Here is an 18054-nt window from a genome sequence, read left to right on the forward strand (position 1 = left end):
TAAACATTTGTGTCATTCTCAAAACTTTTGGCCACGACTGTACAGCTGGAGCCTGATCATAAATGACGTGTGTAATTCTAATACACATCTACAACATAATGTGATCTAGAGAGACCATGACAATGGAGGAAAAGATTTTTACCTGGAAATACTCTGTAGTCAAAATATATACAAACATTGGATCTACGACATATGGAAACATCTGGGTAACTATAGGTTTACATACAGTACCCAAGATGATCATCAGGGAATGACTTGTGGTTAGTAAACTTTTCAGTTGCGATTAGATCTTCTAAGCATTACTTTTCTAAAAAAGTAATTTGTCTAAGCTTCAAATATTCTACAATGTTTTTGAACGCCTGTCAATTACCATGAATTGTTAATCAGCAAGTCAGGAGGGGAAAAGTTGAACGTTTATAGCCAGTTAAAGCAACATCACAACATCAAAGACAAAAAGGTAAGCCCCATGCATCTTCAAATGCAGCTGATTTCATCCTCAAGAAAAAAAGCAATATATCCACCTCATTACCCAAATCATGTGTCTGTTGAGGATAACTCAATAGTTAGACAGCTTTAAAAGGGGTTCAACCATTTGTCTTTGACACTTCTAATATACAACGCCTATTGAAGAAAGGAATCTGTAATCAAGCACATCAAACTGTGCCTTCTGAGGAACTCATTTCATCAGCAACTATACTTTATGGTATGATAAGGGGCAATTTAGCATTGGATGTGAAAATATGCTAATAGACACTATATAACATGACTTAAATCAATTCTGTCAGCCTGACTTTCATGTGACTGTCGGACAGGTTCTGGTAAGTCTCTCTAGGCAGATGGGTTGCCTCCCACATTAACAATGTCCCAGTTGCCCTAGGTCTGGGAGTTCTAGTTAACTAACCTTTTCCTGTGAAACAAAATGGGTTCCTCAGCACAAAACTAGTGTCAACAACCACATGCACTGAACAGTGAATTAGTCAACCATGCAACATTGGATGATACTGTTTTACAAAGAAAAGGAAAGCAGAGTGAGCAGAGCAGGGTTAGAGGGGAAAGGGGGGTAAGGGCAGGTCGGAAGGGGTCGGGGAGGGTGGGGGTTGCCACAAGGAGACAGAAGGCATCACGGACGGAGGAACAGCAAGTACAAGGAATGGCTTCCACCTTCAGATTCTCCAGGTCTTTGTCGTATTTCAGCCGGAGGGTAGCTGCGTCGCCCTGGCGCTCCCTCCGCTTAATCTCTTCCGTCATGGTTGAGACCTGGGCCACCAGATCCTGGATTTGCTTCTTGAGGGCGGAGGTTGCGGAGGTCTCAGGGGACATCGTCCCATCCTCAGCCCCAGTGAGATAGCTTCCTCCTGGGGTGACATCCATCTGGTGGTTGAGCTTCTCCAGCAGAACACTCCTCTCCATCTCCTGTTTCTTCTTCAGGTTCTCCATGCAGACAGTCAGAGAGTCGATCTCCTTCACGTTCTCTTCACGTTCTAGACGCAATATCTCGGCCACCTTTGCCACTTCCTGTCTCAGCTTTTCTGTTTCCTGTGCATAGACGTCCTTGATCTCCCGCAGCTCCAGCTTGTGCTTGGCCACCATGTCCTGTAGCTGAATGGCCTTGTCCAGGGAGTCAATGGGCTCTCCTTCGATCTGAATGTGTGTTATTGGTCTAGTATCTTCACTCATAGGACTTTCAAGGCTGGACAGATAATTCTGTATATCCGCCATTTTGGATTGTAGATCTCGGTTCAGTTCTCTCAGTTGAGAGCAGTTGGCACAGTCGGAGTTGCCAATCGGACGTTTTTCAAGCATCGTTTCTTTCAGCTCTTTCTCGTGTTGGAACTTCAGCCTGCTGATGAGATAGGACATGTGGGCTTCTGTGGCGGCGTCTTCAAGGTGCTCAGACCATTGTTTCTTTAGTTTGCTGGAATCAAAGCTAGCTAGGACCAAGGACAGGAGCCTGTCATTAGTGGACGTCTCAATGGTGGAGGCAATTAGGTTCAATAAAAACACCTTATCTTGCAATGCCTCTGTTAAATCTTTCAAAATGAGAGTGTTGGTGTCGTTATCAAGCCAGCTGGACCAATTCAAAAGATCTGCTTCCATGGTCTGTGCAGTCCCAGTCATCTCATTATCAACTTCCATCTTTGGTCGAGGACAAATTCTGTTCATCAACAGCAACATGCTCTTCTCAGCTACCATACGCTCTGCCACACGCCTTTCAAAACTACATGCACTTTCACCTTCCGTCTCGCCTGGGTTAACCTCTACAGCACTTAACAGACAACTACAGAACTCTGCCTCGAATACCAACCTTTTCATTACTCTCTGACTTACTTCATCCGGCTCCTCTTCAAAGGACCCAAGGCAGTCTGTGATATGTAAAGTGCTTTTCATATCAATTAGTGTTTTGTCCACACTAATATCTACCTTCGCTAACACCTCTAACACCTGCCTAAGGGCCTCAGACTTCATCTTTACCCCACCTACTAATTGCTTTATAACACTTTCGTCTACTACCTGCCTCTCACTTGTCTGCATCAACTCTTCACTAACATTCACTTCTTGTTCCCCCCGAGCTGACTTTGCCTCTACCTCTAACTTTGCTCGCAACATCCTAATCTCATTCTCTGCCTCTACAAGTTTCTGACTCTGGAGTCTCTCAGATTCCTGGTTTATAGTTTTAAGTTCAACCGTCTGAGCTTGAAGTTCTCTACAAAGATGCTGTGTGGACTGAAGGAGCGCTTCCTTTTCTAAGAGCTTGGCCTCTGTGGCCTCCAGCTGCTCTTTGAGTTTCTCCTTAGGGGGCTCATCGTCAACTTCCTTGGCCATTTGGAATCCCAGACCTTTGAGAGTGGCCTCTTTCAGCTGCAGTCTTCTCTCCGTGTCATTCAGACTGTTTCCTAGCACCTCCAAGGTGACCAGCGCCTCATGAAGCTTCACAGACTTCTCATTCAGCTCACGCTCATAGAACTCCCTGTCGATAGCGTGGGCTTCACTCTCCGCTAGTCTGGCCCTAACTCCGTTCAGCTCCTCTAGGATCAGTAGGTGCTGTTTCCCGCCTTGCAGGTTGATTAGCTCAGCTTTAAGCCTATCTATCTCCCTATCTGCCTCAGTTAGTTGGTTCACTATCTCCTGATAGCGCTGGTGCAGCGCTCCATTTTCGCTCGTTAGAAGTTCGACCCTCTGGGACAAAGTCCTTATTGTGATCTCGTGGCTTTCAGAGTGCTCTTCATTTTGACACAGCGGTCCATAAGAGCTCTTCAGGCTCTCCACCTTCTGCTTCTGAACCCTTCCCAGCATGTCTTCCATGGTCAGGAGTCGTGATTCGTAATTGTGGATGCTTTCGCCCGCCCTGACCAAGCCCTTCCTCATAATCTCGTTCTCTACCTCCTGCTGATACTTCCAGCTCTGCAAGAGCCTCTCGCAGCTACCCCTTTCTCCTATATCCTGACTGCCCCCCAGACTGAATTCACTGTGAGATCCTAGCAATCTATCCAGTCCCTTTAGAGTCAGGAGCTTTCCTGAGATCAAGTCCTCTAACTCTTGAATAACGTCTGCACTATCTTTGATCAAAAAGCTGACGGTCTTTTCGACGGGTGGCTTTGACGGAGGCAGGCTGTTCAGAAGGGCTGTTTGGGGGTCGGAAAGGTAAGGTTCCTTGATGGAGAGGTGAGAAAGCGAGAGTCCAAGCTGTGCCTGCATATTGCGCTTTTTCAGTTCTTGTAGCTGCAGGAGCTCTTTGGTCTCCTGGTACTTCCTTGCTAAGCTCTGAGCTTGTGAATGAACCAGTTCTGGCCTCTTCGTCTGGGGCTCGATATCAGCCTCCAGAACCAAAGGGAGATCCAGCTTGGAAAAGGGGACCAGACAGTTGGTTAACACACACAGCGGGGTGAAAAAGGCTAGCTAAATTGTTTTAGGTAATCCATCAATTATTTCCCTCTGGATTCATAGAAATGAAACATTATGAAATCATAATAATTATAATTTTGACTACAAAATTATGTAACTAAACATAATGATTAAAAACATTACAGAGGTAGAATCCAGCTTCTATCATTTGGCTAAATTATTAGAATTAGAGCAATGGAAAGAGATTTAATGGCCACGGTTAGTAAATCACAAAAGAGCATGCACATTAAATGGTTAAGAGTTATTTCATGGGGTAAGTAATGCAAAATTAGTGCTAGCTAGGTGGTTTACTTAGAGATGAGTGGCATACCAGGTCCTAGGAATAAACAACGTTCTTGAAATCTCCTTTTTCTGAACTCTTCGTGTCTTTCACAAAAACAGAAACATTTCTCAAAAGGCACTCACCAAATTGCATCACATTGCGTAACTGCAAATGTAACAATGCAGGTACAATGTATGGTTCCAGTAAAAACCACAACATGAACAGGAAACTTATTATTTTCCTTTCTTATGAGGATGTCAATGACCAGTTTTGAAGGCTTCAGCAAAAACGCAAAAGGTCAGCATAAATTGCCTACATTCCCTCTCTCCCTCTCGAAACATCATAGCCATCAACTCAAACATTTCTCCAGAGTCCCCTTTTAACTGAATCTAATTTTGATTGTTACACAAACTATCAACAACAAAAAAAATGTCTTCGATAACCTCAACAGATTTACACAATATGTGGTGAGGAATTCAAAAAGCAGCAATTCACCCACCATACGGACAGATTATCACCTCTCTCGCTCTCTCTTTTCCCCTCGTACACACACACACACACGCAAAATCCAATAGACAACTAACACCTGCATAATGGTATGGCTCACACATCAGTTAAAATAAAAATGGATGGTCGGAACAGTGGTTAATAAAATATGAAATGCATGCAAAAAATTCATAATGAGACAAGCCGAAAAGGTTTTATACAGTTCTGAGCCAAAAGTCATCATTTCAACAACTATGGCTGTACTGTTGAAGTCTAGTGGCCTAATGCATTCATGCTATTTACACCATTACAGGATCGTTGATAAGGAAACGTATCCGTCTAATGTTAATCATTCATTGAATGCATCATGTTCAATACACTAGCATGAGTTCATGACGTCTGTCCTACATCTAAAAAAACAACAGCAAGAGGGGATGAACCAGAAGAAGCTGTAAAAAGGAGTCAGAAAAACAAGATCTTCATGTTTCTCCTCACATGCAATGAACGGACTCATGCAAAGGCACATTCTGGAGCTGGTTTGTAGCTTTGATGTCAGTCAGTTTGATGTTTTCTCACAATAAAAATACAACATGCAAAGGAGGTTACGAAATGGAAGAACGCACAGCTCAATCTGTACTTTTGAGTTGATGAAATCGTAGCTCAGGTATGAACTCAACACGACTGCCTCTAGAGACTAAAACAGCTTTGAGGATGAGGAGGTGGAGGAGAAGAAGAAGCAGCTAGAGCTGTGGGGCTTACCGGGGAGATATATCCGGTGCGGACGTGCTGCTCTCTCTCCAGAGCAGTCTTCAGCTGGATCTCCAGATTGTGTTTGTGCTGGTTGGAGTTGACCAGTTGCTGGTGACAGCTCTCCAACTGCACCTTCAGCTCTTCTACCTGTGAGAGGCGCCACAGAACGGACAAGGTGAAAATGAGGAAACACAGGAGAGCACTGATCAAGAACCCAATCTTTTACATTGCATTGATCTTGGTTCAAGTGAACCACATGCGCACTCACATACACAGGTACACAAAACCCATATTCACCCCTTTCTTGTAGCTCTCCAGCAGTTTCTCCAGCTCGGCCGTCTCCCTGGTCTGCAGTGTCGAGGGCAGAGGTACCCTCCTCTCATCCCTGATGGGTGTCTGCTCCACCTGCTGCCAGTGCTGCTCGATCTCCTCCTCCACCAACTGCTGCCTCTCCAGGGAGGGGGGACCCCCACACTCACCCCCAGTGCTGCCTTCACTCCCTCCCCCACTCTCATAGTCCATTCTCCCAACCTCGGAGCCTGCTGGTTGGTCCACGGAGGAACTAGTCACAGACTCATACCTCCTCCTTCGTTCTTCCCGCCTCTGGCTCCGATCGGGGTCTCCTAGGTCAGTCTGCAGGGGCTCGGCCTCCTGGGCCCGCTGCTGAGCCAGAGCCTGGGCGATGGGTCGGAACTCGGCCCAGTCGAAGGTCTTGGAACGGCCCTCTCGCCGGCGCTCGCGGGCCCGACTTTTCTTGGGGCCTGGCCCTGGCTCCCGCTCCATGGACGAGGCTTCGGAGGAAAGGGAGTCCTGGGTCACGTCCGGCCGAACCAGTCCCTCCAGTGGGGAGAAGGAGCCGTGGTTGCTTGCCACATCCGGAGCAGTGGAGGGTCTGACGTTTTTCATGACAGCCTGGATCCAGTTCCTCCTTATGCCTGCAGTCATGGCCGACAGGGTGTGCATGCCCTCCTGGGTCTGAGGAGGACAGTTGGGGCGTTAGATTCAAACTGTACTATTAACTGCTGCACTATTGGGTGATAGTAAAAGGGGTGCGTTACATCCATACATTTTAAATAATAATGTGAAAAAGTGAATAGATAAATGCAAATCATTGTTATTACATAAAGATAATCGGAGGTTGTACGCGAGTGATTGGGGCTTACATGTATCTGGAAGCCGTAGTTGCGTTGAGCCTGGTATTCAGTGACATTATAACACGTAGACAGGTCTATTTCCCCGTCCAGATCTGAAGCCTGCAATTCAGCAACATTACAGATGACGAAAACAAAATCAGGAAGACAGAATAGGCTCTTATCAACACTGCAGGAGTTGGAGATTATACATTTTTTAACTGGGTACTTACGAAGATACCAATAGGAAACCAAAACAGTATTGGCAAACATGTATTCCATTTCTTTAAAGATAATTACCATTGATTATCAAGATAACTGCCATTGATGCTGTTGGTGGTCACAGTTAAACTAGGACGAATGACCAGTCTAGGTGGATTGAAAAATAAGTCACCTCTTCAGCAACGGAGTCCTTGTAGTATCCGAGGCTGTGGTCGGTCAGTACGAACCAATACTTCTTCCACTGTTCACAAACGGAGAGAGGGAACACAGGTCAGAGTTCACTGGGAATACAGAAACTGTTCTGATACTGCTGTAGACGGAGCAAAAAACATACATTTAGTGCCAGAAACGAAGAATAATGGAGTAATGACATTAGGAGCTTGGCTTCTGTGTGCAATACACACAGCAAAGAGAAAGACAAGAACAAACCCCTATGACAGCAGAGGAGACTGAAGTGATGTTGGTAGCCCTCTGAAAAGTAACGATCTCTATGAAAGCTTAATGTTAATTTAGACCGTGTAATATAGCGTTGGAGCATCAGTCTACACAATAAACACAGCTGTAAAAAGAGAAGCACCACATTACCCTTTCAACTGTCACCCATTGAAGCTGTGCCATCAAAGACTGGCTGGCCCATGGCACTAAAAGGCCATAGAATGCTACAGACATTCTGGAATGTTCTAGGTGAATGTTCAGACAACCGTTTGAACTTCAACCGACTTGCCTACTTTGATAAACTCACCAAACAGAAAAGTGCCATTTTCAAATCTCATGGCATCAATAAATGTTATTTCTTCAAGCGTTTAAATTTCCCTGAAACAATAGAAAAGCAACATCAGTTGTCCTGGTGAAGTTCCTAGGTTTTATTTCTTGCTTACATGTCCTTGCTCATCCAGCTTCACCATCCAACCTTTCTTGAAGTTCAGCAAGTCGGGCTGGAATGAGAAACAAATATGCTCAGCATTATTACACACCATCCCTAAAAGCATAACACAAAATGTAACCTCTTTAAAAATGGCAATTCAAATCAACCTGTGGTCTAGTGGCAGTCGAGTGAACCCACCACACAGTAAGATCATGCAAGATGAACCAAGAGATGCTGAAACACACAGATACTAAACTTGCAGCCTTTTAAAAACCACAGCCTCTCTCGGTTCTACTTAGGACTCCATCATTTTAACAAGTCATACTTACAGGCACCCACAGCTGAAAGAAAAGTATGAATTAACCCGACTAAGCGACTAGAGTGCATAGCTGACAGAAGCATTTTAAATCCAACATGCTACATTTTCTGCACTTTGTTACTTAGATGGTAACATATTTAGAAAATGTGTAATGACTATCGCAAACATTTGTAAGGTTCAAAAAGTCCCTTCAGTTACCTTTGGTCAACCTTCAAAACAAAACTTGATGTCTGAGAAAGAGCAGGAAAAAATCCTCCACATGCTGGCTCTGCGCGAGGTAGGAGTTTCCCCTGATCACACATCTAGGATCAGATTACCTTACCACCAATCTTACCATAAACATTAGGAGGATACAATAATAAAACTGTCCCTGGACCAGTGGTTAGGGGAAATATGTACCTACCCCATTCAACATCACAGAGCCTTCTGTACAAGTCCAATAAAACAGTTCATGTCTGTTGTGGTTTCACACAGTGGAAGAAAACACACAAAGTGCCCTGGGGAAGCAGTGCTGGTTTGTGGCACACACACACACACCTCAAACATACACACAGCAGAATGGGTGCCGACACACAGAGGCCTGAGGGCCATGGCCGAAAACATGAGTAGCAAGAAGGTAACCTGGAGAGGAGAGGAGACTGTGCTGCCCCCTGTAGCATGGAGGACTGCATTAGGACATCCAGGACACCAACCAACCAGCTCTGAAACAGCATGTCCTAACCACATCACCCACCACAGTGCCCTTGACTGTCAGTTAGTTTACAGTATAATCATCTAACATCCCAGCCATAAAAACCCTGGTCACGAATACAGCCCCAAAAAAGTAGGAAGTAAAAGACCCCCAAAATACCTAATGACTTTGTCAAAGTCCTCGAGGTGCAGACTAATCGATAATCATGAAACTATAACAATCCCTTGATGGCCTATTTCATTGAACCAACAAAAGGCACTCTGTGTACCAATATGGGTTCATTCATTCATTACTACAACCAAGCCAGGAGTATAATTTCCCAACCAAAGCTGCTGTAACGACATGATGTTCTAGCCAAAAACTCCAGTACCACGTGTTTAAAATGTTTAGTGCTTTAATAGGACACAGTGGCTCATTATCATAACATTTACACTAGCTAAGGCCTGCTGGGCCCTTTCTCAACCCAAATACTCTTAACCCTGTTACCCAACCCTTATACCCACAATGTTACCCAACCCGTATACTCCACCAACCCCACGACCCCTCAACTCAGCCGGGCTAAAGTCCTGGTGTTGCTGATGACCTCTAACCCCGAGAACAGCAGAACTATTGTGGTGTTGTCTGGCCTTGGAGAGAAAGCTCCTTCAGCTTAGCCCACACATACAAGAACACGCACACACGCCTTAGGTAAACAACGCTCACTGATTACAATGTTCTCCGTTTCAAACTCTCCCTGGTGTGTGTTTGAGTAGGCACACCCTGAGAGGTAACGTAGTAAGACGGAACGACAGAAGAGAGAAAAATGGTACTAACGGTCATGACAGACTCGGTGGTCCTGCGGTCCAGAGACTTAGCTCGTCTCAGAGGGGGCAGAGTGGAGGGGAAGTCCAGACTCTGGCCCAGGTTATGTCTCTGCTCCTGAAACACACAACATGACGTCAATACTACAGCAGCCATGTGTGTCAAAATAGCTCATATCAATGTGTCATGAGCCCAATTCCGTTTCTCCCAGTTTCCCCTCACACTTTTACAGAACAGTCTACCTACCAAACATATTATAGCCTTCATTTCTGTGGTATGCGATTTGTTTTTATGAGAAGAACAATCCTCCCATGTGAACAGTTTAACATGTGCTAACATCGCTCTGCACTGTCACAAGAACAAGTTCTTTTTGAACAGAATCACACATATTCTAACATGGAACTGAACCCAACAGCCTTTCACTGAACCAGAGAATGGAAACAAAGACAATGCTCTGATGCAGGAGAAAACAAGCCTCATCCAGGAGCAGTGTGTCTCAGAAAGAACGAGAGAGAGAGACAACAGTAGAGACAGAAACAGAGAGGAGAGGAGAGGAGAGAGAGAGAGAACAGCAGCGATAGAAACAGAGAGGAGAGGAGAGAGAGAGAGAGAACAGTAGCGATAGAAACAGAGAGGAGAGGAGAGAGAGAGAGAGAACAGTAGCGATAGAAACAGAGAGGAGAGAGAGAGAGAGAACAGTAGCGATAGAAACAGAGAGGAGAGAGAGAGGGAGAACAGTAGCGATAGAAACAGAGAGGAGAGGAGAGAGAGAGAGAGAGAACAGTAGCGATAGAAACCGAGAAGAGAGAGAACAGTAGAGATAGAAACAGAGATGAGAGAGAGAGAGAACAGTAGAGATAGAAAAGGAGAGGAGAGAGAGAGAGAGACAAAAACACCCCACAGAGACCCCGGACAGCAACACAATTAGATCCAACCAAATCATGAGAAAACAAAAAGATAATTACTTAACACATTGGAAAGAATTAACAAAAAGAACAGTAAACTAGAATGCTACTTGGCCCTAAACAGAGTACACGGTGGCAGAATACCTGACCCCAGTGACTGACCTAAACTTAACGAAAGCTTTGACTATGTACAGACTCAGTGAGCATAGCCTTGCTATTGAGAAAGGCCGACGTAGGCAGACCTGGCTTTCAAAAGAAGACAGGCTATGTGCACACTGCCCACAAAATGAGGTGGAAACTGAGCTGCACTTCTTAGCCTCCTGACAAATAAGTGACAATATTAGATTACACAGATCCACAAAGAATTCAAAAACAAACCCAATTTTGATAAACTGTCATATCTACTAGGTGAAATACCAGTGTGCCCTCACAGCAGCACGGTTTGTGACCTGTTGCCACAAGAAAAGGGCAACCAGTGAAGAACAGACACCATTGTAAATACAACACATATTTATGCTTATTCATTTTCCCTTTTGTACTTTCACTATTTGCACATCGTTACAATACTGTGTATATATACACACCTATGACATTTGAAATGTCTTTATTCTTTTGGAACCTCTGTGAGTGTAATGTTTACTGTACATTTTTATTGTTTATTTTACTTTTGTTTATTATCTACTTCACTTGCTTTGGCAATGTTAACATACACGTTTCCCATGCCAATAAAGCCCTTGAATTGAGAGAGTGTGTGTAAGTGCAGGTGGGATGATGTTTACTACAAGTACCCTTGTGCTTGACAACACAGACAGGACAAAACTGGTCATAAAAACAACTTCTCTTCTGGGGGCACTTTGGCCCGGGACACCTTTTTGGAGGAACATTTTGGGTACAGTCTCTCTCTTTGAGGTCTTTCTGTTGTTGGTCCTACAACAGAGGCGTTTTGTCCCGGCAAGGGCAGAGTGGGAAAGGGAAGTTAGTATCATCACGGGAATCCAGCCACATAATGGAAACTGGAAATGAATACAGCACACTCTCCAGATCCTTTGACCTCTAACCGAAACAAGGACACACAGACAGACACAGAGAGAAAAAAAATAATATATATATATATACACGGTGGCATACATATTTTACAAACACACACACGAGACAGAAAGTCTGCTTCATGTGCAACAGCTCACAGAATCTAACAAAGCTCCTATTTTAGAGATCCGGTGCTGTGTCATTTCAAATCAAAGTTTATTTGTCACGTACACACATGTTAAAGCAGCAGCAGCGAAATGCATGTTTCTAGCCCTAGCAGTGCAATAAATGTAACAGTACAACACTAATACAAAATAAATTATGTTTAAAGAACAAAAAAAAGAAACATGAGATGAAGAAATATCCGGGATACAAATACAAGGTGTGTATAGACAGTGTGGACAATATACAGTGCCTTTCAGAAAGTATTCACAACTCTTTACTTACACATTTTGTTACGTTACAGCCTGAATTTAAAACTAAATTGAGATTTTGTGTCACTGATCGACACACAATACCCCATAATATCAAAGTGGAATTTGTTAGTAGAACATTTTAGACATTTAAAGCTGAAATGCCATGTAACCCCGTTGTTATGGCAAACTTAAATCATGTAAAGTTCAGGAGTCAAATATAAGTCTCAACAAATCGCATAATAAGTTGCATGGACTCATTCAGTGTTCAATAATAGGTGTTTTTGAATAACCCCACACATACAATTACGTGTAAGGTCCGTCACTCGAGAAGTGAATTTCAAGCACACGTTCAACTACAAAGACCAGGGAGGTTTCACTGGGTGGAAAGGGTCCATATCAGTGGATATCTTTACATGACCCCTTTTTTACATATATATTCTAGAGAATACAGACCATTCCCAATGCAGATTTTGAGTACCTGTATAAAAGACACCTGTCCACACACTCAATCAAGCAGACTCCAACCTCTCCGCAATGGCCAAGACCAGACAGCTGTGTAAGGACATCAGGGATAAAATTGTAGACCTGCACAAGTAGCTGGGATCGGCTACAGGACAATAGGCAAGCAGCTTGGTGAGAAGGAAACAACTTAATTACTTAAAAATCATACAATGTGATTTTCTGGATTTTTGTTTTAGATTCCGTCTCTCACAGTTGAAGTGTACATATGATAAAAAATTACAGACCTCTACATGCTTTGTAAGTAGGACAACCTGCAATATCAGCAGTGTATCAAATACTTGTTTTCCCACTGTATATGTCCGAGCGGCATTGGACTAAGATACAGTGGCATAGAACAGAATATATACACATATGAGATGAGTAATGAAATATATGGAGACATTATTAAAGTGGCTAGTGTTTCATTTCCTTAAAGTTGCCAGTGACTCCTAATCTGTCTATAGGCAGCAGCCTCTGATGTGCTGGATGGCTGTTTAACAGTCAGTGGTGTGGTATAAAATACAATACAGTATATAAACTCAGCAAAAAAAGAAACGTCCTCTCACTGTCAACTGTGTTTATCTTAGCATGTAAATATTTGTATGGACATATCAAGATTCAACAACAGAAATAAACAGAACAAGTTCCACAGACATGTGGCTAGCAGAAATTGAATAATGTGTCCCCGAACAAAGGGGAGGGGGGGGGGGGTCGGGTCAAAATCAAACAGTCAGTATCTGGTGTGGCCACCAGCTGCATTAAGAACTGCAGTGCATCTCCTCCTCATGGACTGCACCAGATTTGCCAGTTCTTGCTGTGGGATGTTACCCCACACTTCCACCAAGACACCTGCAAGTTCCCGGACATTTCTGGGGGGAATGGCCCTAGCCCTCACCCTCCGATCCCAGGTCCCAGACATGCTCAATGGGATTGAGATCCAGGCTCTTCGCTGGCCATGGCAGAACACTGACATGCCTGTCTTGCAGGAAATCACACACAGGTGTCCTGTGTGAATTTAAGTATGCTCTCTCTAATTCTTTTTCTCTCTGAAGACCTGAGCCCTAGGACCATGACTCAGGACTACCTGGCATGATAACTCCTTGCTGTCCCCAGTCCACCTGTCCGTGCTGCTGCTCCAGTTTCAACTGTTCTGCCTGCGGCTATGGAATCCTGACCTGTTCACCGGACATGCTACCTGTCCCAGACCTGCTGTTTTCAACTCTCTAGAGACAGCAGGAGTGATAGAGATACTCTTAATGATCGGCTATGAAAAGCCAACTGACATTTACTCCGGAGGTGCTGACTTGCTGCACCCTCGACAACTACTGAGATTATTATTATTTGACCCTGCTGGTCATTTATGAACATTTGAACATCTTGGCCATGTTCTGTTATAATCTCCAACCGGCACAGCCAGAAGAGGACTGGCCACCCATCATAGCCTGGTTCCTCTAGGTTTCTTCCTAGGTTTTGGCCTTTCTAAGGAGTTTTTCCTAGCCACTGTGCTTCTACACCTGCATTGCTTGCTGTTTGGGGTTTTAGGCTGTACAGCACTTTGAGATATCAGCTGATGTACGAAGGGCTATATAAATACATTTGATATTGTTGAAATCTTTTCATTTGTTTTTTAAGCACTTCCTTACTGCTTTAGCACATGGCCATAATGTGAATTATCTAACGATGCCAAAAGAGTGTAAACAAAGAACAGTTCTGTTCAATGTGAAAGGTTATCTTTATTATAGAACAATGGGCAATTTAATACAGTAAATAGTTTGGGTTAACTTGGTGACAATGTTCAGAAAATACATTTTGGAAATTTGGTCAAAGTACTCCTTTTCTAAATATTTGTTTCCAAATGATTAATGTAGAGCAGGTGTTCCCAAACTGATGTGGGAATTCACATGTTTTAATTATTTACATTTTTTCTTCACATTTTCAAACAGTTAATTTATATTTTCCAACGGGGCTATACATTTGGGTGAGTTTTTTTTCTCCCCTGAGTAGCCTCATTTCACTACCAAAAATACAATTCAACCAACTAGTGTTCAGCGAAATAACACAATGTCAAATACAGGTAGCCTAGTCAAATAATTAACATCCAATCACATCAACCGTTATTCTCTCGTGGGAATTCCACTAACAGACCGTATGTAGCCAAACTGTTCACTTATATTGGGACAAGTGCCTTTCCTCAGCCAGTGTGTTATATGTGCAAAAGTACTTTCTCACAACTCGATGAAACCTTCACTCTTGTGCAGACATTTAGAAACAAAACATGGCAATTTGAAAAATAGGCCACGGGAGTTTTTGGAGCGAGAATTAAGACGACTTTCGAGTAGTAAGACATGTATAAAAGCAACAGATACCATTAATAAGAAGGGGCTACAAGCATCTTATATGGTGAGCTACCGAGTGGCTAGGACAGGCAAGACCCATACTATTGTGGAGGACTTCTTCCTGCTGACGTGGACATGGCTGTGACAATGCCGGGGGAAAAGGCAACAAAAAAAAACCATACCGACAATGCCTTCATCAAGCAACACTGTTTCCCGACGCATCAGTGACATGGCAGGGGATGTTTTACAACAATTACTGCTTCGCATACAAGACAGTGAATTCTACGCGTTACAGCTGGATGAGTCAACAGACGAGGCGGGCCTGGCACAGCTCCTGATATATGTCCATTATGTTTATGGGGGGGGGGGGGGGGGGGGGTCAATTAAGGAAGACATCCTCTTCTGCAAACCACTGGAAACAGGACAATATATTTTTAAAGTACTGGGCAACTTTGTGACATCAAATGGACTTTGATGGTCAAGATGTGCTGGTATTTGTACTGATGGCGCAAAAGCCATGACAGGGTGACATAGTGGAGTGGTAACACGCATGCAAGCAGTTTCTCCCGACCCCATTTGGGTACACTGCAGCATCCACCGAGAGGCTCTTGCTGCCAAGGGAATGCCTGACAGCTTGAACGACGTTTTGGACACTACAGTGAAAATAGTTAACTTTATTAAAGCAAGGCCCCTGAACTCTTGTGTATTTTCTGCACTATGCAATGATATGGGTAGCGACCATGTAACACTTTTACAACATACAGAAGTACGCTGGTTATCAATTGACACATTTTTTTTTAAATTGAGAGACAAGCTTAAAGTTTTCTTTACTGACCATAATTTGCACTTGTCTGACGACGAGCTTCTCACACGACTGGCCTATCTGGGTGATGTTTTTTCTCGCCTGAAAGATCTGAATCTAGCATTACAGGGACTCTCCGCAACTATATTCAATGTGCGGGACACAATTGAGGCTATGATTAAGAAGTTGGAGCTCCTCTCTGTCTGCATTAACAAGGACAACACACAGGTCTTTCCATCATGGTATGATTTTTGTGTACAAATGAACTCAAGCTTAAGGACAATGTCAAATGTGATATGGGTGTGCAATTACGCAGGTACTTTCCTGAAACGGATGACACAAACAACTGGATTCGTTATCCCTTTAATTTCCTGTCTCCGGTCCACTTACCGATATCTGAACAAGAGAGCCTCATCCAAATTGCAACAAGCGGTTCTGTGAAAATTGAATTTAATCAGAAGCCACTGCCAGATTTCTGGATTGGGCTGCGCTCAGAGTATCCTGCCTTGGCAAATCGAGATGTTAAGACACTGATGTAACTACATGAGCGGATTCTCGGCCCTCACTAGAATGAAAACTAAATACAGCCACAGACTGTGTGGAAAATTATTTAAGACAGACTTTCTCTCCAATACAACCCAACATTGCAGAGTTATGTGCCTCCTTTCAAGCACACTCTTCTCATTAACCTGTGGTGAGTTATTCACAATTTTGGATGAACAAATAAGGTTTAATAAGTAAGATGGTTAAATAAAGAGCAAAATTATTGATTATTATTATTATTTGTGCCCTAGACCTACCTCTCTAAGATCAAGATCAACTGAATGGGTTTAAAGGGGGTACAATCTCTGTACCACACATACACACAGTGCTGTAGTTGTACCTCTTTGTGGAAGCGTCTGTGTTCGCTGCGGCCCTGTCTGGCTCCAGTCCTCCCAGCCTCCTCCACCTCCATCCTCTCTGCATTCTCCAGCTCCAATGCCTCCAGCTTCTCTATCACCCCAGATCGACTAGAACACATATGGAACAAGGTTAAAGGTCAGCGGTGAAGGCTAGAGGTCAGAGGCCTTTAGTTGAACTTTTTTTTGTGGATAAAAAAAAAATGGTTTTGGGTATGGCAAAAAAAAATGTACTTCCTTCTCAGGTGGAGAAAATAGATTAACTTTATTGGATACTGTAGTTTTCCTGTGTGTGTGTGTGTGTGTGTGTGTGTGTGTGTGTGTGTGTGTGTGTGTGTGTGTGTGTGTGTGTGTGTGTGTGTGTGTGTGTACGTGTGTACGTGTGTACGTGTGTACGGGTGTACGGGTGTGTGGTTGGGGGGTAAACGTTGCATAATTCACATTTATAGGTGAACATTACAATACCCCGCTACATGAAACGTGAGTAACAGACATGATGAATTTGAGAAGGAGAGTTTAGGTTCATACTCTTGTGACCTTTCTGTTCCAACTTCTGTAAACACACAGCAGACATGCAGTGAAACGATAGATACACCGGCAGCTTTGACGTATTCCTCCCTTACGTCTTTCTTTCTACCCTCGGTTGATGAGGAGCGAGAGTCGCTTGGAAATACATTTTTTTACTGTGCCCTTATTAGGGGAATCCTCTGCGGTAGCTGGCTTCCTTACAAGGCAACGGGTGAGGGAGAGAGAGAAATGAAGAAATGGCGAGAAAGAGAGGACGAGAGGTATTTTCAGTCACATGACTGTTTGCACCCCACCAGCCAGTGAAGGAGCCGAGTGGCAGTGTGTGTGTGTGTTTGTATTTGTGTGCAATAATTCTGGAATAGAGTGCTGCTGGGGTCCAGAATGGCAGTGTTCTGAAATGAAACAAAATGGACCAATTTTTAATCAGTCTACTGGACATTCCTGATCTCTTCCTTGCTCTCTCGTTAAGCTCTTCCTCTCAGGCCTGGTTTTGGATGAGGGGATGAGGTGGGTGGGTGTGGTGTGGGTGTGTCTGCTTAACCTCTTGACCCTTTCCTAGAACAGAGCCAGGAGCGGATGATGGGCGAATGTAAAGTACAAAGCCTGTTTATTCAGTGTGTTTATGCTGAAAAACCACAGGGGGAAAAAAACACAGGGAAAGGTAATTATTACAGTTGAAGTCGGAAGTTTATAAACACTAAGGTTGGAGTCATTAAAACTAATTTTCAACCACTCCACACATTTCTTGTTAACTTCTCTAGGGTAGGGGGCACCCTTTGGAATTTTGGATGAAAAGCATACCCAAATTAAACAGCTTTCTACTCAGGCCCAGAAGATAGGATATGCATATAATTAGTAGATTTGGATAGAAAACGCTAAAGTTTCCAAAACTGTTAAAATAATGTCTGAGTATAACAGAACTGATTTGGCAGGCGAAAACATCAGAAAAATCCATTCAGGAAGTAGTTTGTTTTGTTGTTGTGTAGTTTTCGATTCAATGTCATTACAGTATCCATTGACCTAGGACTCAAATTGCAGTTCCTATGCCTTCCACTAGATGTCAACAGTCTTTAGAAATTGTTTCAGGCTTGTATTCTGAAAAATTAGGGAGTAAGAGAAGTCTGAATGAGTGGACCCGGCCGTGTCAAAGCTTTTTCATGCGCACGACAAGAGAGTGCCTTTCTTGTTTACCTTTTATATCGACAACGTTAT

The 18054-nt window shown here is 43.6% G+C and overlaps 1 protein-coding gene across 7 annotated transcripts in view; it reads right to left on the reverse strand.

Annotated features, from left to right (window-relative positions):
* Window positions 1-18054, reverse strand: part of mpripb (myosin phosphatase Rho interacting protein b) — a 71315-nt gene that overhangs the window by 21186 nt on the left and 32075 nt on the right. For 4 of the 7 annotated variants that reach the window (XM_021575554.3, XM_021575555.3, XM_021575557.3 and 1 more), the window contains exons 7-14: window positions 16299-16425; window positions 9442-9546; window positions 7632-7688; window positions 6926-6994; window positions 6565-6654; window positions 5699-6376; window positions 5411-5548; window positions 1162-3840 (exon numbers count right to left, since the gene is read on the reverse strand). In XM_021575554.3, coding sequence (XP_021431229.3) covers window positions 1162-3840; window positions 5411-5548; window positions 5699-6376; window positions 6565-6654; window positions 6926-6994; window positions 7632-7688; window positions 9442-9546; window positions 16299-16425 — 3943 coding nt within the window. The remainder of the gene's footprint in view (window positions 1-1161; window positions 3841-5410; window positions 5549-5698; window positions 6377-6564; window positions 6655-6925; window positions 6995-7631; window positions 7689-9441; window positions 9547-16298; window positions 16426-18054) is intronic. The other 3 variants (XM_090212223.1, XM_021575559.3, XM_090212222.1) reach the window with 1 other exon arrangement.

This window comes from Oncorhynchus mykiss, chromosome 20, assembly GCF_057628025.1.
Source record: "Oncorhynchus mykiss isolate SJ-2025 chromosome 20, ASM5762802v1, whole genome shotgun sequence".
NCBI classification, from domain to species: Eukaryota; Metazoa; Chordata; class Actinopteri; order Salmoniformes; family Salmonidae; genus Oncorhynchus; species Oncorhynchus mykiss.